At 40.4% G+C, this 21,368-nt stretch overlaps 1 protein-coding gene across 1 annotated transcript in view; it reads right to left on the reverse strand.

The window, feature by feature from the left end:
- CEP290 (centrosomal protein 290) overlaps positions 1–21,368 on the reverse strand; it is a 115,960-nt gene that overhangs the window by 74,909 nt on the left and 19,683 nt on the right. The window contains exons 7-17 of the mRNA XM_026648828.2: positions 15,319–15,372; positions 11,636–11,788; positions 11,201–11,383; positions 10,666–10,755; positions 10,456–10,578; positions 9,201–9,324; positions 7,481–7,653; positions 5,680–5,842; positions 4,826–4,926; positions 4,657–4,744; positions 3,975–4,087 (exon numbers count right to left, since the gene is read on the reverse strand). Of these exons, the coding sequence (XP_026504613.1) occupies positions 3,975–4,087; positions 4,657–4,744; positions 4,826–4,926; positions 5,680–5,842; positions 7,481–7,653; positions 9,201–9,324; positions 10,456–10,578; positions 10,666–10,755; positions 11,201–11,383; positions 11,636–11,788; positions 15,319–15,372 (1,365 nt within the window). The remainder of the gene's footprint in view (positions 1–3,974; positions 4,088–4,656; positions 4,745–4,825; positions 4,927–5,679; positions 5,843–7,480; positions 7,654–9,200; positions 9,325–10,455; positions 10,579–10,665; positions 10,756–11,200; positions 11,384–11,635; positions 11,789–15,318; positions 15,373–21,368) is intronic.

Genomic DNA, 21,368 nt, shown 5'->3' on the forward strand with positions numbered 1-21,368 from the left:
CTTTGAATGGTTCCTTAGAATATGTGCTAATTACTTATGCTAAACTAGCTGTTCAATCTTGTATTTAGCTGGGACGCTCTTAGGCCTTATCTACACTGCCATTTTACAGTGCTGAAACGTTCTCACTCAGGGGTGTGAAAAAACACCCCGCCCCCGGGCGCTGCAAGTTTCAGCATTGTAAAGTGGCAGAGTAGAGAGCGCTGTTAGCTACTCCCCTCATGGGTTTTTTGTTTGTTTGTTTTACAGGTGCCGCGACTACACAGCCACGTTAAAGCACTGCTGCAGCAGCGCTTTAAAGTTGCTAGTGAAGACATACCCTTAGTGCCCTTCCCAGACCTGAGAAAAAGCTTTATGTAGCTCAAAAGCTTGTCTCTCATCAACAGAAGTTGGTCCAATAAAAGATATTACCTCATCCACCCTGTCTCTCTGTTATTCTCTAGGTGCTTACAAATTGATTGTTTAATAATTTGTTCCAGCATCTTTCCAGGTATTTAGGTTGACTGGTCTATAATTCCCCAGGTCCTCTTTTGTTTCCATTTTTAAAAATAGGTACTATGTTAGCCCTTCTCTAGTCCTCTGGGACCTCACACGTCTTCCATGAGTTCTCAAAAGGTAATTGCTAATGGTTTTAAGGGTGCTTCAGCTAGTTCCTTACGTACCCAAGAATGAAATTCATCAGGCTCTAATAACTTGTATACACCTAACTTATCTAAATATTCTTTAACCTGTTCTTTCCCTATTTTGGCTTGTGTTCCTTCCTCCATGTTGTTAACATTAATTGTGTTGAGTATCTGGTCACCATTAACCTTTTTTAGTGAAGACTGAAGCAAAATAAACATTAAACACTGCAACCTTCCTGATGTCATGAGTTATTACCTCTCCTTCCCTGCTAAGTAGAGAACCTACACTTTCCTTTGTCTTTCTTTTACTCCTTATGTATTTAAAAAACCTCTTCTTATGGCCTTTTATATCCCTTGCTAGGTGTAACACCTCCTGTGCCTTAGCCTTTCTGATTTTGTTCCTATATGCTTGTGCTATACTTTTGTATTCCCCCTTAGCAATTCATTAATGTTTCTACTAATATCAGGCCTTGGCTACACTCGCAGCTGTACGGCGCTGTGAGGTAAACCTGTCTTCGTACAGCTGAGTAGGGAAAAGCGCTGAAGTCTGTCCACACTGACAGCTGACAGCGTAGTGGTGTGGCCACACTTGCAACATTTGCAGCTGTGTTGGGAGCGGTGCATTATGGGCAGCTATCCCAGCATGCTTTTCAAAACGGGGGGGTGGGGTGGATTGTGACAGGGAGTGTGGCGGGAGAGAGAGTGCTTTTTGGAGCATGTCAGCTCTCTATTTTGCAAGTTCCGAACTCCCGGCCCCCTGCTCATTCATTCACTCACTCAAAGCAAGCTGCAAACTGTTTGCTTTTCTCTGTGGTACGAGCTTTGAAACCAGCACTTCCGCATTCCTGCAGCCGGTCACAACAATGGAGAGGATTGGCCACTTGACAAGGTGATTAGTACAGCGCTGCAAGCGTTTACACTCACACCCTTGAGTCGTAGCCACTCCGCTGCAGCTGTTATTCCTCTCGGGGAGGTGAAGTACCTGCAGCGGTGTACCCAGGGAGATACAGCGCTGCAAGTGCCCTGCCAGTGTGGACGGGGAGTTAGTTACAGCGCTGGGGGAGGCTTTACAGTGCTGTAACTTGCAAGTGTAGCCAAGGCCTCAGAGAGCAGCACTGTCTCAGCCCCTACTTCATTCAGATAAAGGCTGAAATTACTGGACTTTATCTAAATGTAAACTAATTAACAAGTGACTCACCTCATGCCACAGGCACTGGCTTCCTCCAGGCCCTGGGGGTGCTCAGCCCCGCTGCCCGTCCACCAACCCTGTCCCCTCCCCACAAGCCTCCACCCCCACCTCACCTCTTCCCGCCCCCACTACACCTCTTTCTGCCCAGTTCTGCTCCATCCCCCAAGCACGCCCCATCCCCGCTCCTCCCCCTCACTCCCAGCACCTCCTGCACACCACCAAACAGCTGATCGCAGAGGGCGGGAGGCACTGGGAGGGAGGGGAAGGAGTTGATCACTGGGGCCGCAAGTGGACAGGAGGTGCTGGAGAGGTGGTGGGGAGCTGGCCACTGGTGGATGCTAAGCACCCACTAATTTTTTTCCGTGGGTGCGCCAACCCTGGAGCACCCACGGAGTCAGCACCTATGCCTCATGCTACTGTGGCCTGTTGCTTAACTGAAACTAAAACATAAGACTGGAGAGAACACTACAGTCATGAGGGAGTCTGAAAGGTAAGATTGGAAGGGGGAGAAGTTAAACAAGCAAAACACAAAACTGACCACAGAACTAAAAATCTCTCTAATCTTGTTTTCCATTTAAAAAAAAAAAAAAACAACCTCTTTTGTACTTTTGATGTCTACATATTGGCTAAGAAGCAGTTGTGATTCTGGTGGCTTTATATTTAAAGAACTTTCTGTGTTTTATTACCGATGCCTCAAATGTGCTGGAATGGAACTGTCTTATATATGTTAATGAAGTTGAAACACAGAAAATAAAAAATGTATATTGTCTGTTATCTGTTACTGCGTATATTTTCTGAATAATTACAAAAGGTAAACTTACAGGTATGCTGGAGAAGCCTCACCTGCGATCTAAGAAAAAATAATTCACTCCTCAACTGCCCTATGAGATTTTCGACTGGATCTGCCTGACATACGTATTCTGATGGTCCACCTTCAAGTCCACTTTTCAAAATTTCTGCCTGCAATGATTCTGGAAAGGCTATCTGTTCTTTGCTGACATCATGAAAATCAGTTAAGAAATCAGAATACTTTATTTGAGAATAGTCCTGTTCATCTTTCAGCTTCACTACTTGTGATTTATAGGGTGTTAGTGGCTTTCCAAGAATAGACTGACAAAAAATGGCAGATTTTTGACTAAGAGTCAGCCTTCCCTGGAAATCTTCAGAAAATGTTTGGTCTGAACCAGAGCATATTGCTGTTTGTTTCTGAAAAGATGCTTTTTCCCCATAATTTTCACCATTCTGTCCTTGAATCTGCTGGCTTTTGGAATCCTTTTGCATTATTTGTGCAGCAGAAAATGAACATGGATAGTCTGATTTTAAGCCTTTTGATAGCTGTCTATTAGTTGCATAGTCTGTTGTTCCTAGTGTCTCTGTAGATTGTAATCCTGATGATCTGTAAAGTTCTTTTATAGTAAAAGTTTTTGAACTATGGCCATCATCTTTTGGCTGCATCTGTGCCAGGTGTCTAGAATCTAACTGGACAAAAATATTTCCACTTTTTTCTGACGGATTTAGATTACGAAGTACACTAGAAATTCTTCTTGATAGATTTCCCAAAGCCATGGTATTTTCAGATATATCCTTCTCAGATTTTAACAAACTAAATGATGCTCCTCTAATTGAAAGTATGTTTTTCATTTCCATGTTATATGAACTGTTATCCTGTATTCATAGAAAAGTAAACAATGCTTATTATTGTTACATCAGTATGTAAAGACAATTCATTTATGATTCGGAGTACTTGTGGCACATTAGAGACTAACACATGTATTTGAGCATAAGCTTTCGTGGGCTAAAACCCACTTCATTGGATGCATGGAGTGGAAAATACAGTAGGAAGATGTGTATATATATATTTTCCTACTGTATTTTCCACTGCATGCATCCGATGAAGTGGGTTTTAGCCCACGAAATCTTATTCTCATATACATTTGTTAGTCTCTAAGGTGCCACAAGTACTCCTCGTTCTTTTTGCTGATACAGACTAACACGGCTACCACTCTGAAACCTGTCATTTAGGATTGTTTCTTTAGATAGTTACACTAATAATTAATAACTATATGGAAGTCTAAAAACTATATAGTCAGACACTAACAGTTCCTAGTTTGGGGCCCAACTCGTACAGAAAAAATACAATACACACTAACATATCATGACCCTACCTTTGCTTTAACTTCATCAACATTAACTGTGCTCATGAAGTCTGATTTCCCTTTTTTTGTCTTCAGATCTTCAGTAAAGCTATCAATCAGCTGCAGGTCATCTGCATCCAATCCTAATCACCAATACATGTATGAATAACAAATTATTATGAATGAATTTATCAATCCCCGACAACAAAACGAAATGTTCCAAACAGTGGGATAGCTTTCTGGTCCCTGTTCTGTGATGCAAAGAAGTCATAAAGTTGCTCCTGGTAGGCAGCTGATGATTCCCCTGGGGTGGATGTACTTCTGGCTGGTGTAGAATTGGCATAGCCAGCTCTTTGCAACATCTCTGTTACAAACATTTGCCTGAAGAGAGTGGGAGGGTGCGGCTGGAGCGTTCTGCACTCTGACAACACTTCAGATGCCATTACAAGCCAGCGCAAGTTAGAACACACATGAGGCTGGAGAATTAGTGAAATACAAAGCCACTCCATCCCTTTCCTTCAGATACACCAACTTGAACTCTGGTGCAGCTGAAGATCTGGGCCACTATCTATACTCAGCTTCATAACATTTAGATATATTAGCAAATGCGGCACATTGTCAAGTTATCCCAAATAAATCTACATAGAACCACTTTCAGTGGCTGGTCTGAAAACTGACAAAATCTAAATAAACAGCCATGATTCTGTCTTACCTAACATTGCTGCTCTTTTTCCTTTCTCCTGAGCCAGTTTACGAATCTGTTGTTTCAGTGCAACTCTTTCTTCTTCCAGTCTTTCAATCTGCACATTAATCAAATATTAATATTTATTTCTGTTCAGTTTCATTTTACAAAATATGCATAAACACAGTTTATCACTTGCCTCTTTTAAAAGGATCTGGTTTTCAGCTCTGTACTGCTGCTGTTTTAGTGCCTTGCTGTTTTTAAATTCAGTTAAATCTATCATTGTCTTTGGATCAAGACCTGAAACACAATCCATGCTCTGTAATTATTCATTAGTTAGAAAAAATAATTCTAACTTTACAAAGCATTAACACATAACCCATTTAAATAAGAATATTTTGATAAATATTCAAGTAGGATTACAAATAATTATACAGAAAACCAGTAAGGGCACTTATTTTCTTCATATATAACAGCTCTTCCATGACTAATATAATCTGGAAAAAGGACAATATTAGTTGACTTACCCATAACTAAAAGTAATATACTTAACTTCAGGTAGTAATTTATCTTTTGCTATAAAAGAGCCTAAATAGACTAACTCATGTTTTTTCTTTCTGCATTTTTCAATCAATATTATGACAGATAACACTATAATATTTTCTTTGCAAATATCATAGTGTTAGAATGTACTATGCTGGATGAGCCATTCTGGAATCAGGAAAAGTTAGATAGCATCCTGGAAATAAAAATGAAGATTGCAAACACTGCTTCTTCTTGTTCTTCTGGGGGACGTGGAGGGGAGGGAGAGGAGAGAGAGAAATGTAGCTCTGTCAAAAGCAGCTTACTGACCACATTTGTTCATGAACAATACTACAGCTAATAATTTCTTCCTAATAAATAAAGAAATAAATTCATCACTTCATTTTTAGTAAGACAAATAAAATAACTTTCACACACTGAATTACAATAAAGGTAAATATTTGAATAATATAATGTTATTTGAACTCTATGGCACAGTGAAATCTTTGTAAAATTTCATGAATGACATACCTAAGTGTTCCCTGAGGTCTTCATTTTCATCAAGAAAATCATTGATTTTAAGTTCAAGTTTGTTCACTTCCTTAATCAATCCTTCAGTCTCATGATCTCTTATTTTAATCTGCTTTTTTAAATCCTTTATTTCAGCAATAGCATCTTCCAAACCATATATCCCCTGAAATAGTCCCAAAAGTGAATTTAAAAGGACTTCGTAAATTGTCCAAACATTATACTAAAATTAAAGACTCATGACAGGCAAGAAGAAGGTTATGAGTAAGTGGAGGGATTCTTTTGAAAGAACATTATAGGATTAAGTTGAAGTAATCCACCCCCTTGAAAGGCCTGATCCAAAGTCCATTGAAGAGCAAGTATAATAATTTTTCTGATCATTGAAAATAGCACTTTGTAATTAGAATGGAAGTCTTAATTTATAATACTTTATGTCTCTTTCCTTTTTTAAATTTTTGATCAAAATTGGCACATGACTACAAGTGTTTGTAAGTAATGTCACCATGACAATGCATGCAGTTTTACTGAATTCTAGCATACCTTTGTCAAAGACCATACATACAGATTTTACATAACATCCCTGGATCCAGATATCTTCTTCTGGAAATCTGAAGTGTCCTATTTTTTTTTATTTTATCAATCAAAATAGAAGGGTTCTTTAATAATTAAAAAAGTTTGCTTAAGACATATTGCTATTCCAAACAGCGTTTGCAGTGAAAAGTTGAATGAGTATGAACATAATCAAAGGTGTTTTTTGCTCAAAGTAAACGTTAACCATACTTGTTCAATGTTTCATAATAAACTTATTCAGAACACGGAGTTATTTGAACAAATCCTCTACCTTTGAGAAATCCACATGCCTCTCTGCTGAGTCTGAAGTAGCAATACTAGCGCACATTTTAAAAAAGTACTTTTTCAAGAATATTCTGCAGACCTAAAAAATGTTGCCATAAAAAGGTCCTGTTTTTTTATTTTGAAAATATGGTAAAAAAACCAAAACCCTTTGTTGCACTGTCAAACAGAATTGTCATGTAATCACACTTTCAAAAAAATTACTTAAAAAAAAAAAAAAAAAAAAACCAAAAACTTAAAGCTTATCACTGATAATCAGACATCATCCGGCAATGTGACACTTAGTATTTAACAAACAACACAATTCAATGCAATGGAAAGGAACTGCATCTTTTTCTTTACCCTGAGATGTACATGTGTAACATGCACACGCTAAGTCCCTGATCCTGCAATGAGCGCCACACACACACAGATCTCTGCAAAGAATCAGGGCCCAAATTTGCATAATATTTTAGGAACGTAAACATTTAAAGCACAGTTAGGATCAGGAAAGCAATTATCTAAAAATGGCATCTTTTCATTCATCTTACTTCTCTGACAAACATTTTTTTACTCGGTGCTCCCAGTGAGTTTCAGAAGTGCTTTTCCCACTGTCTGCACGATGGAGTTCTGTTACTAGCTTAACTGTGGACCCTTCAAAAGCTCCTCATCTTGGCTATCCAACTTCTGCTGTCTCAAGACAAACTATTCTGGATGCTTAAATAGAAGCTTCATATACCTTGCCAAATATAGCTTAACTCAAGACTCAATTCACTCATCTACCATTTACAATAAGATCAAGGAATGCATAAGAATGAGAGAAAAACAACATGGGAAGTTGTTCATTTGACATTTGTTTTTGTTTTATTTTTCAGCTAGAACATAGTAAATGGATAAACTGCAAACAAAAAAAAGATCTGTTGAAGATATAGTCAAAAACTGCTCTTTTCATTTTATCAAATAAACTGTGTACCGTTTCATAGTCTCTCATTCGCTTCAGAGCCTCAATGAGTTCTTTGTCCTTTTCCCTAGCATCAGAATCTGCTAATTCTGCCACTCTCTCAGCCTCTTTAGTTCTCTGTTCCAGCAGTTGCAATTTTTCCTGTATTTCTCCAATACGATTCTGCTGAGCAAGAGATGAGAGACCTGGAAAGAAAAGCAAATTTTGCTGTTATATTTTGAATGATTAAGAACATTAAGCCATTTCTGATATGAAGTAACTGAGTGCTTCCACTTTGCTTGGATTGAAATCTAGAAAAGTTGCCTCAAGTAAATTATTATTTTGTATTTCAGTTTTGGTTTTCACAAATCTTTTAACTTCATTCTGAAATAAATAGTTTTACAGCAGTTTATATTATGTCCTTTTTATTTTTACAAGCAACCATTAAGGCAACTTATGTGAAGTTAGTTCATATAATGGACAGTAGCATTCCATTTGAGTTCAATAGCACAACTCACATATTTAGAACTCTTAATGGTGTGTAAGACTAAGACTTTATATATTAAGGCCCTGATCCTGAAAAGACTTATGTATATGTTTAATCTTATGCATTCTGATTACTTCCATTAAAGCCAATAAGAGTGCTCACAGTAAATGAAGTTAAGCACATATGTAAGGGCTTGACTACATGGGAAATATATTCAGTTATAATGGTATAATTATACTAGTGTAGTTAAACTGTTACATTTATGCTGGTATAACTCTCCTACATAGACACACTTATTCCAGAAAAAGAATGATTTTTTCCCCAGCTCATCTTAGTCCTTGGCTACACTGGCGCTGTACAGCGCTGCAACTTGCTGCGCTCACGGGTGTGAAAACACCTCCCCCCCCCCCGAGCGCAGCGAGTGCAGCGCTTTAAAGCGCCAGTGTAATCAGCGCCTGCAGTGCTGCACGCTCGCTCGCAGCGCTGCAAGCTACTCCCCTCGGAGAGGTGGAGTACATACAGCGCTGCGAGAGCTCTCTCGCAGCGCTGGCGACGCGACTACACTCGCGCTTCACAGCGCTGCCGCGGCAGCACAGTGAATTCCCAAGTGTAGCCAAGGCCTTAAACTGCTTCCAAAGTGACATAAATTAAACCAGAAAGAAGCATTTTTATACCAGAATAACTGCGTCCACAAGGGGTGTTATACCAGTATAATTATAGCAGTTTAAATTCACACCTTATACCTTTATAACTTCCCTATGGAGATAAATAAGGCCTAAATCTATGCAGAATCAGAGCCCAGCTACATTTCTTTGCTTCTGGAGGTCTAATAAATGTTCTCTTACTGCAGTTTGTATCTGAATTTAACTTACTCTTTTTAAGTTAATTTTTCACAGAGTCACAGTTAAATTACCGTATCTACTTTTGTAACTGGTATGTAGGCAATGTATTACTGTTTGTACATATAACTATGCAACAGAAGATGTAACTGCATATTTCTGAGTAAAACTTACATAAATCTACAGAACTTGAAGAAATATGACAAGTATTTATAAAACAGTCTTTAATACTAGATACTTCAATAGCTATAAACAATGAATTTGATCACACCCACACACTGAAAGTCAGTCCCCAATGTTTGTCAAATGGAAACAGTGAATCAGTAAGGGAATAAATGTCATTCATATTCTTTAAACAATGTAAAGTTTTAAAAAATGCTCATTATAAGTTGCCAACATGTATCTTTAAATAAAAATACCAACTTACCTTTATCTTTTTGGAGTTCATTTTTCAAATCCTCAATAATCAATGCATTTTTTTCCATTTCTTTTGTATATTGTTCAACTTGCTCAGTGAGCAACCTGATCTGACTGTCTCGTTCTTGCACCCCCTACAAAAATGCAATTATGTTAGAAAAGTAATTAACATTTAATAAACTGCTAACACAGAGTAACTTACTACTTTGAACAGAAAGAAAATGAAGAGATGTAGAACAGTTGATACAAAAAAAATCTGAAAGAAACAATTAAAGAAACAGTAATACTTACAACATAAAGTTCAGATATTATCTAGTAGTTGGGTATATAAAGGCAAAGCAGTAAAAATAAAAGAAAAATAGTCAAGTAAAATATACAATTAATATAAGCTTGTAAAAATAGTACTTTAAGCAATACCCTTTAAATACATATTTATTGAGCTGTTTTGAGATATATATCAACTTCAGTGGACCAACATGCAAACTTAAAGTTAAGCATGTGCATGTTGGCAAGATTGGGGTCTGTCTTGCAATTTCCTCATAAGCATCTAGTGCTGGCTACTGACAGAGACAGGATTCTGGACTAGACAGACCACTGGCCTGTAGGGCAATTCCTGTGTTCCTGGATGCATGTGTCTTTCCGAGGTTTAGTGAAAATTTGGTTGGGATTTCTCAAAGTTAGAGGTTTAAAAAATAAAAATGTACTCTGTACAATCTAGTTGCATATATGCAATGTGAGCTCTTAACAGTATGCCACTATTCTACAGATTCTGTGCATGCATGTGCAGCTTAGGAAACTGCATAGAGAGTCTGATGTATTTCTCTATGCTGAGTGAAAGAAGGCAGACTGGAAAGGAGAACAGTTCAAAAGAAGTCACAGAAAGACTGTAAAACAGGAAAGTCTCAAAAACAACAGCTGAACTGATTTGATAAAAACTTTGCAGAAACAAAAGTTCAGTCTTTGGCAGAAATCAAACCAGCCACATTTCAGCTGAAAGGTAAGAGATTGACACAGTTACATATGGTTTTACAATTCCTTATTTCTGATGTAAATAATTTTCTACACAAAAGTGCGAGGACATCAAATTTGTGTGGAACATGCATAATTTTGGGATTAAAATAAGGGACACTTGAAAGGAGGTAAGCCTTTGCATAGGTCTGAAACAGACTCTCAACTGCCCAATGACATAGTGTTTGACACATGGACTGTACAGGCAGTTATTTAAAAGAGAGGTTCTGACACATGCACATTTGCATAGACAGTACCTGCTGGAGTGCCATAACGTTGTTTTTGTCTGCATCAAGTTGGGCCATTTTCAGTTTCTCTCTCAAGTTAAACAACATCTGCTGATATTCTATGATTTCATCATCTTTAGAAGCCAAGATTCTCTGCAAGGAACATAAGCAACATAATAAGGAGAGACACCTTAAATAATTCCTAGAGGTAACATGCAATCGGAAACTACTATAAAGTACCTTCCATTCTTCAACTTTTGCATTTACAGCTGCCATGAGGGGATCATCTTCTTCATTTTTTGCTTTAAGTTGGTCTGTTAGTTCCTGTATCTGTAAATGGGCACTCTGATTAATTCATAAAAATTTACACATTATATTACACACACACACAAACAGACACCAGTAAATACACTTATTACATTAATGCTATAGCAGTAATACAAACTTGTGCTATAGTTAGAGGAATGCTAACATTTTATATGAAGCCTTTTTTCTATGATTTATAATCAAGTTCTTAACATTTGTGCTGAGTTTCAAGTTAGCTCTCTAGTCAAGAACGGGGTTTTTGTTGTTGTTTGTTTTTTTGTTAAGGAAAGTAGTATTTTTTCTTATTTGGAGTTGGATAAAATAAACTGAACATTTTTTCTCTGATAGAAAGAAAGCTGCATTTTTAAAATATTAAAAATATTGTGCTTTAGGTTTAAGGCAAATTACCACCATGCAGCATTGTCCAGAAAAGTACATACCCTTCAATAATGGGCAAGCCATTTATTACCTGAAACTTATACTGTTCCTTTTCCTTTCTTAATTGGTCCATAACAATATCAGACTGCTGCACAATAAGTTTCATTTTGTTATACTCATCAGTCATCTTCTCCATTTCCTGCACTGATTCTTCCAAGTTCTTCCTCATTTCCTGGTTTTGAGCTTCTAATTTCTCATTAGTTTCGGTCAAACTCTACAAAGTTAAAGAAAAAGTTACTTTTAAAAATATATGGTTTGGTACTTCAAATCTTCTATCAGTATATAACTTGTACTAAATGTAGGGTCTGGAAGGTTTAGGGGATTAGTAATGGGATACAGTTTTTCATCTCTAGATGACCACTTGAAATCCAGCCCAGTCTGTTAGGCACTGAAAGGTTATGCCAAATGACAATAAAGTGGTATCATTATCGTTGTACTAAATTGATTAAGCATCCATAAACTTTACCTGAATTTCATCCAGATATTGGACAAGCTCAAAGTTCTTTTTGGATAATTGAGATCTGTAATCGGACTCATCTCCTCTACGTGACATATGCATTTCCTTTTGTGAATCTATTTGTCTCTGGTAGTCAATTACATCCTGGCGAAGTTGTTCATTCTGCATACAAAGAAGTCCCAAAATAAAGAATTAGTAAAAATTAGAGGTAGAAAATACTATTTTTCTAGAAAGCTACCACACGCACTTAAGATAGTAAAAGCTCATTCAAATTCCTACAGTACGCTTTTGAATACCTTGGATCCTCACCTTTTTCTTTATTCGTTTTTTCTCCAAATTAAAAAGGACAGAACAAAGTAAGAAAGGAGATGAAAAGCAACACAGAATTAGAAATAATACATTTTAAAAAAATAAGACAAGCAAAAAGAGAAAATTTTTAAAAATGCATAGCTTTATATACATTAACAAAGAATAATGGAACAGTATACTAGAAATTAAAAGACTACCAAGCACATAGCTTCTAAACTTAAATAGGTGAAACTCATCAGTTTTGACAAGGAAGGGAAAAATTAGCTTTCAAAATCTCAAACTCACTGAAAGTTCACGGTCTGGAAATTTCTCAGCAGACAGAAAAAATACCAGAAACTAAAAAAGTTTGTAAGATTCTTTTGAATGTCCTTTAAAACTTGCTTTAAAAGGCAGACAAGTGAAATTTCACATAGCCAGTCAACAGGAATATAGAATTAAAATTTTTATTAAAGTTAATGTTTAAAATTGAATAGACACAAGTTAAGAGGGAAGGTACTGTATGTCTGGGGTCAGGCTTGAGTTATGAGGGATTACAGGTATCGGTTGCAAGGGTGAAGAGATACATACATACCACATAACCGGCATAGACCCAGATTGGGGTGCAAGAGTTTTTGAAGTGTCAGTGGATAAGTGGGCTCGGGTACGCCACCCATGGACTATATAAGGAGTCCAAGTCAGTATCGGTGTAACGAATGAGTACATGGGTGGGGTGCGTCCCTTGGTTCGTCAGGGAAGGAAGTGGGTTATTTCCCTGGTCGGTGGTCTCAGTTACTCAGTGTGGTAATGACGGTGTCCTGTGATGTGTTCCGTATAAATGTCTCTGGACCACCTGATGGTGTCGGACACCATGAGCTCTCTCATGAGCCGGGTGTAGCGTCAACCGACTCCGCACGCTCTCAGAACCGGCTTGTTGTGGGGGTCCCACGAGCCCAGGGCTCCTACGATCAGGGCGTGTATCTGGACCTTGTAGCCCTGGGCTCTCAGGGTCTCGGCCAGCGGGGTGTACTTCGACTCCTTCCGTGCTCGGGCCTTGTGGAAGGCCGGTGACCTGTTTTCAAAAGGCACCGTGACGTCTACCAGGAGGACCTTCTTCTTTTCTGCGTCCGTCACGACGATGTCGGGTCGCAGTCGGCTGTCTGTCCCGGGGATGGCGGAGTCGAGGGTGATCTTCCCCAGGGATGGCTTTCACCAGCCGGTTCTGGATGGCATTGTGGCGGTGCCGCCAGGCTCCGGAGTGCTGCTTGCATCCACACAGGACGTGCGGCAGGGTCTCATTTGCGTAACCGCACTTCCTGCAGCGCTTGTCCCGGTTGCTGTGGGGGATGGCTCCGTTGAGGGGAACGCAGTTGAGTCGGGCCCTGTGGACGAACCGCCAGTCGGCGAACCTGGTGAAGCTGCCCCCGGGGAGGAAGTGGTTACTGGCGTCCCACTTGCTGGACACCTCAAACACCTTGCCCTGGTCCGGCTTCCGCTTGAGGTTCTCGGCATAGTGGCAGTGGATGGCGTCTTTCAGGGACCTTTCCAGCATAGCTCTGGCGGTTGGGGTGATGATGGTGTGGTCACCAGTATTCCCAGCTCCTGGTGCTCCTCGCACTACTTCCAGCAGCAGCCGATCCTCTTTCCCAGGTGTCTCGAGGCGTTTCAGGCGCGGGACCAGAGAGAGGACAGGTCTCCCCCCTCTCTCCCAAACTCAGCCTCCAGGGAGCCGCTGAGGTAAGTGGCGACGTCCTGCTCGGAGGGGGCCCTGGCGATGCGTTTCCGGATCACATCCCGTACGGCTTCCTGCATGATGCTCCTCACCGTTGGGTCCGGGCACGTCAGGAGGCGGAAGGCGTGGGTCATCACCGCCATGTCGCACAGGTCACCCATCCGAGGTACGTTGGCGCCGCCCTGCCTGTGGGAAATTTAGATGATGTCGGTGCAGGCCCTCTGGGGAAGGTAGAGCCACTTCCTTACCAGCTGCCTGATGGAGCTCTCGGCCTTGTTCAGGGGCACCTTGGCTACGGTCGATCCCCTGAGGACAAAGGAGATGCGGGGGATCAGGAAGGTATTGAGGGCGTTGATCTTTTGCCAGGGGGCGAGCAGGGAGGAGTCAATTTTGGCCACGTCTCGCAGGATCTCCGCGATGGTGTCTTCGGGGGTCTGTCGGATGCGGACTCCTGTTGGTGTGCCCAGGTGTTGGTATACCTCTCCCTCTTCGAGGGAGGCCATGGGCACGCCCTGGATCAGGAGTCATGACGGCTGGATCAGCGCCCTGGCACCACCGTCAACGTGGAGGGAGGCGCGCTTTTTGGGGTTGAAGTGGAGGCCCATCCACTCGGCAGCTTGGCTGGTGACGTCGAGCATTTGCTGGAGGCTTTCCGAGCTGTTGGCGACCAGGGCCAAATCATCTGCGTAGGCCAGAATGCTGATTTTCTTGCCGTGCAGGTCAAAGCCAGTCGGGCCACTGGAGCAGTTCCATGGCCATGTTGAAGATAATGGGGCTGAGGGGACATCCTTGTTTCACACCGCGGCGGATGGGGATGGCGTCCGTCTCTCCGTCCGTGGCGCGGATGGTGGTGGTGCAGTCCTTGTAGAGGTCCCGGAGGATCTGGGTGAAGGTTTCTGGCATCCCGAACTCTCCCAGGGTGGCAAAGATGTGGTGGTGGGGTATTGACCCAAAGGCGTTGGTCAGGTCAAGCCATGCTACGGCGCACTGCCTCTTGGACCTCCTGGCCTCCTGGATGGCCATCTGAAGGAGGAAGTTGTGCTTGTAGCATCCCGCTACAACCAGTGACATGAGAAAGGAGCCAGGCAGTAATGGCAGTAATGGAAGAAGTGCATCTTGGTAGCTGTGGCCTGAAAGAGGACCTAACTGAAGGATGAATGTTAGAAAAAGAGAGGGGGGGAAACTGCAAAAGTTCCCACACACAAGAAAAGTGTCCAGTTGCCTAAAATACCCTATGAGTATCACTGAATAATCCACCCTGAGAGATCAGCCTAACCATTATTTTACTTCATTTTGGCATCTCAAGTAACATAGTATATTTAAATAACACATTATTTTATATTATGACTCTACAAAAAGGTTTTTATTATTTCATATTTTTATTACAGTAGATCCCAGAGGCTCAGTAAAAATAATGGCCCCATTGTGTTATGGACTATGCAAATTCGAAGACAGATGCAATTCCTACCCTCGAAGAGTCAAGTTTCACCAAACATGTACTTCTTTTAAAGGAGATTCTTAAAATCTGGTTACTTAGAACTTAACGTTCCCCTAGTTCCAGTACCTGATAAATGTGCCAAAATAAAATTAGACTGTCGCGTCAAAAATTCAAGAGAAACATATATGAAATAAATTAATTCGATAGGTATTATATCACTAACATTTTTCTACTAACCTCTCTTCTTAACTTGCTGTTTTCATTTTCTGCATCCTCATTTCGAAGAGCAAGCTAGAATGACAGGAATAGCGTCATTATATATATTTTAAATAGCTTAACTGTCATATGTTATGGAATCTCAGAGCCAAGTTCTACCCTTGGATACATACTGGAGAAGACAATGGGAGGTACTTCATTTGGTCTTTAGTTTAGAATTCCTCAGGAGAGTAAGTGGTGCTGGCACAAACCACTCAACTATGTACATAAGGACTAAAGGCCATCTAAAACTCTATTTGATTTTCTACAATTAAATGTATCATTTATATAGTGCTTTTACAATTTTAAAGCACCATCAATACCTTAACCATCACAGCAGCCCTGTAAGATAGGTGATATCATTATCCCATTTTACATATGGAGAAAGAGACACACAGATTAAAGGTCACAAAGTTAATCAGTGACAAAACTAGTATTAGAACTCAGGAGTTCTCAAACCCCCACACCATTCATGTTCTCCTACTTCATGTGGGCTCAAAAATAAAGCTTTGTTAAGATAACAATATAAAAGTGTATGACAATCAGAAATCCAAGACATAATGCAAATAATTCTACTCCAGTTCATTTGTTATCACCATCTATTACAAAAAATAAAACTTCATACACACACACACACACACACAAAATGTGTGCTGAGGTCCCATATCATCAACACATTTCATTTCAAAGACCATTCTCAGAATGCTCTTCTAGTAAAGTATGCATTAGAATCTTATGATAGTTTTAGAGATGTTGGATTGAGAAATTTCTTACCTGATCATTTTCTCTCTATTAGCAGCTTCTCTCCAAATTCATTACTCATGGACTAATGCCCTCCACCTGTGGAATTCACAGGTGGTTCAATGTTGTTGTGGGAGACTTAAGGGCTAAGCTTCACCCTTCAGCTCAGGCCACCAGAAGAGTCCTTGAACCGTCATAGAAACATTCCAGCAAACAATTATTAGCATTAAGGCAACTATACCCTTAAGACAATATATGTCTAAATCTTCATTTAGAGAAAAATTTCAATTATATTCTGGTGAATTACCAGACTACTAAATTGGATGAAATTCAGAGAGAAGCTGCTAATAGAAAGAAAATTATCAGATAAGAAATTTCTCATTCTGTTGCACAGCTTCTCTCATTTATTACTAATGGGAAGTAGCAAGCAGGGAATCCCAGTAGTAAGGAGGGAAAGGAGAAGCAGTTTAATTATTATAGTAGAATAATATGCAGGAAAGGAAGATCCCCCATACAAATCAAGAGCTTTATAAACTAAGGAGCTGTGTGGGAACCAAAGCAGTAGCATCTTCCTACCAAAGGCTGCAGAGGAAAGAAAACTTACTTCGTAAATCTTCCGGAGATGAGGCTCATACACTTTTCACTGAGTGCCTTTAGGGACTTCTATGAATAGTTTCCCATATGCCTAACAACTGATCCAGGATTTTTACATCTTGCCTGCAGCAACCTCGAGCCCTTGGCATTTTGGATAGAATAAGATGAACCAGCTACAATTGGCATATGTACTCCATATGCTGGAGCTATATCTTTAGAGCTCTAGGAATGCCCATTTGTTCCACAAGCTTCCAAGGGTTCAAACAAAATGATGGAAGAACTATTTCCCAGGAATCGTGGAGAGAGGAACTTACCTTGAACAGAAAGGTTTCTGGAGCTATAAAAAATAACCTTTTCCTTATGACAAAGGTCTTGTATGGATATGGGAACTAATTCCAAAAGTTGTCTTTCAGAGGCAATGGTGATGAGAAAGACCAGGCAAGGCATGTCTAATTTGTCACTTTGATTAAACTTGGCACCTGATGGTAAGATGGAGTTTACAAAATGCCAGTATGGCTGGTATCCTCATTTCTAAGTAGGACTCCAACCAAACCTCCTGGAGAAACTCTAATATAGCTAAAATCACCAGAACTTTGGGATTATTATTTGCATCACAATAACATCTAGTGGTAAGGGCACCATTGTGCTGGGCACAGTGCAAACACTACCCCAAAGAGCTTTCTGTTTCCCCTCGCACCAGAAATATAAATTTGACCAGATCAATTAATTATTCTGGTTGAGTTCTGTCTGGATACAAAACTGTATTAGAAGTTAATGGAAAATCCATGCTGAACTACACTTCTCTTCTGATAACCAGGCTGTTAAATGCAGATATTCCCAATCTTAAAGGAGGAGTCACTGCTTCAAGAGGTCTGGTCTTTTCTGCAGGTACAATGTGGGGTCGCTTGCCGTCTGGCACGTCTAAAGTTTCTTCTGGGCCACTATAGCACTAGAGTTAGAGCACTAGGAGGAGGACCAAAACTCTCCCTTTTCTGTATCTTTTAGGTGAACTCTCTGGAAAGGTAGCAGATTCTTCTCTACCCAGGACATTATTTCCATTGCCATGGAGAAGCTTTGACCTTTTGTACCCCTAGTTTTGGAAGTGATATAAACACTCATGGCTCAAACATAAGCAAATCCCTAATGGCAAGGAGGAAACTTCTGAAAGTACCATAATTGCCCACTATATAGTTTCTTGCACCTTCTACTGATGCGGCTGGTACTGGTTGCATCATAGACAGTATAGGGGACTAGATGGAAGACTGGTACGAATTCCTATGGCCAGGTATGTGATGTATTTTTTAAGATACACCCTGACACAGGTGTCCAAATGAACTAAAAGGATGTATACTATTAGATTTTGGAAATCTTGTATGCTTGCTTCCATAGTAAATATGCAAGGATCTAGACTGAAAATTGGGTTGGCTTTCCACATGTCATTTGCACTTACTGTCACAGTTCAGGAAAACTGCACCTCTATTCTCCCCCCCACCCCCCCAGGGTCGCTCGAGGGCACCCACTCTAAGCTTCTCAGCCGTCACCTCTCTTGGCTGGAGACCCATGTCTCTCTCCGTCATGGGCAGGATTTTTTCCAGAACACACAGTTTCCTGCCTACACTGTGATATCCCCAGCAAGCTAGGCTGGAATTGTCCAGATATTAGATCCCCAGAGATGAGGACAAGGGCGCTAACCAACACCCGGGCAGGTGTCAAACAACCATCAACAGCCATTGTCCTGCAAGGGTTAAAATTCAATGACTCACTTGCACAAGGCCACACCAGGGGAATTGCTTAACCTTGCCTGGTGACTCAGCAATGCCAAACAGTAATGCCTGGACTTGTGTTCTCCAAGCACATGGACTAAGGGTATAAAACAGAACACAATGGCCCCATGCTTTTCCTTTTCTCCTCCCGCTACCTACGCTGCAAGCAACAAGAATGCTCAGAAAACTGAAGACTTCAACAGAGGAGATTGGCCCAGGTTTAAGAGATAAACCTGTATATTAAGGACTGTAAGATCCAGTGGGGTGAGAACATTGCTTCATCTAAATACTGTCTAGTGTGATAAGGGTTATATTTTATTTTATTTTGGTAACCACTCTGACTTTTTGCCTATCACTTGTAATCACTTAAAATCTATCTTTTGTAATCAATCAATAAACTTGTTTTACTGTTTATCTTTACCAGTGAGTTTGCCTGAAGTGCTTGGTAAATCTGCTCAGGTCACAAAGGCTGGTGTATATCTACTTTCCACTGATGAAGTGGTGACCCAATTAATAAACTTGCATTGCTCAATAAAGGGTCTTCAGCAGTGCAAGACGGTATATTCCTGAGGTACAAAGCTGGGAGGGGTTGGCTGGTATCTTTCTCTGTGTGATTAATGAGTGGCTCTGGAAGCATTCATGCAATCTAGCTGGATGTGGGGCTCCACATGCGGTTATGCTGAGTGATAACAGCGCCTGGAGGGGTTTGCTGCTTGTCACTAGCAAAGCATTGTGAGAGACAGCCCAGGCTGGAGAGTTAAGGGGGCACAGTGGTCCCACAGTCTGATGCTGGACCCCATGGATTCCGTCACAGTTTCCTTGGAAACTTCTGCTCCATATTTTTCCCTCTTCCATGGTAATAGCCCCTTCTTGGGTGCCCTTTGGGTTGGTAGCAAGCAACAGATTGCTATGCTGGCTTTGAGAGTGAGTGTTGAGGTCTCTTTGCAATCTCATCTGATAATTTCTCTGTTTCCCCCCACTAGCTCCTCACCTGTAAGTTTGCATTCATCAGATAGCCGTTTAGGATAAATGATGGCGATTCGTGGATGTAACATGGCTTCCTTTTGATCACCAAGTTAAAACCCATTGCTTGTTACAAATCATATCAAGGGCTTGACCAACACAGAACCCAAGATGTCTCACTCCAAGCAAAAATCATACCCCAAGTCCATGAGCCATTCATTTGCCATAGAGTAGGCTTTCCTTGCAAAGTATATGAAAAACCTTTGGTCTGAAAGGCGATAGCTGAGGGCTTTGAAATTGATGTGCATCGTGTCATCACTGTTATGGTCAATGGCACTGGTTCGCAAACTTTTTGTATTGGAGACCCCTTTCACACAGCAAGCCTCTGAGTGCAACCCTCCCCCCTAAATTAAAAACACTTAATATATTTAACACTATCTTAAATTCCAAATTTATAACCCTATTGTTTAAAATGAATGTACTTTTTCTCACTGCTTTTAAATTAAGACTAAAACTCATTTTTATTGACATTAATGTTAGAAGCAGAAAAGTTATTTTTAAGTTAGTTAAGTAGAATTTCATTTTAATTCTTGACAGCAATTAATCACCATAAACATAAGCATCATCATAAGCATCAAGAAAATCAGTGAGATGGACGATGCTGTTTATTTGAGACAAGAAGTTTTATTCTTGGCGTTGTGCTAGAAAAGGCACATCTGATGTCGTCCTTTACATCAAATCGGTTTCGGGATTTCGTCTTTATTGTGAGAAGGCTGCAGAATCCACTCTCACGTTTATAGATAGTGGGGAATGGCAGAAGGACTCTCAGGGCCATTTCAGCCACGAGTGAGTATTCACTTGCAACTGAACACCAGAACTGGTTTGGAGGCAGCTGTGTGAATTTTGCTTTCACTTCGTCATCATTGATCATGTTGATAAACTGTTCCTGCTCAGCCATCACACTGAAAGGGTTCTTCACCAAGGAATGAAGTGCTTCTGGTAGCACTGGAAAGTAGTGTGAGAACTCTTCATGAAGGGTTTTCAGATGTTCACTAATAGCTGACTTGAGAGCACTATCAACATTGACTTCCTCCTCCTTGCTGAATGAGAAAAATGTCAGAAACATGCCATATCTGTCTATGTCCAAATTACTGCGCCACAGATCCAACTTCATCTGGAAGGCTCTGATTTTATTAGTCAGGTCTATTAACATTGAACATTTTCCCTGAGGTGACAGATTGAGGGTCATTAAGGCTATCGAAGATATTGACTAGGTATGCTAAGCAGAGAAGCCATTTCTCGTCACTGAACATTTTGTTCAGCTCTTGTTTCTCTTTTTGCAGGAAAAACTCCTCCATCTCTTCATGAAGTATAAAAACGCGCTTTAATGCATGGCCCCTAGAAAGCCATCGGACTTGAGTGTGGAAAAGCAGAACTTCGTATTCACCACGCATTTCTTTGCAGAGCTCTTGAAAAAGACGACTATTCAAAGCATGTAACATCCATCATAGCATTAAAGCACATTGGCAATGTCTTTGCAGCTAGGACTTGACAAAGGATTCCACGAGTGTCAATCACATTAGGTGACAGGCACTTTACCTTCTGCTGAACACCAGACCACACACCCATCATGGCTGGAGCACCATCAGTACATATACCAAAAAAAGATTTTTTCCACTTATTGTCACTGCTTTCGAAAAAGGCATTCACCTTACTGAAAATGCCCTGTGCTGATGTGGTTGTTTCAAGTTGTTCACAGAATAAGAATTCATCTTTAACATCCCCATTATTAACATATCGTACGAACACTATCAATTCCACACAGTTAGTAACATCAGTAATTTCATCAAGTTGAGGCTGAACATACTGAAAGCAGAATGTTTAATTTTCTGCACAACTTGTTCTTTGATATCTTCAGACATCTCACATATCCTGTGTTTCACAGTATCATTCGACATGGAAAGCATATTA

The sequence above is a fragment of the Terrapene carolina genome, unplaced genomic scaffold, assembly GCF_002925995.2.
Source record: "Terrapene carolina triunguis isolate 2854851 unplaced genomic scaffold, T_m_triunguis-2.0 Scaffold68, whole genome shotgun sequence".
Classification (NCBI taxonomy): domain Eukaryota; kingdom Metazoa; phylum Chordata; order Testudines; family Emydidae; genus Terrapene; species Terrapene triunguis.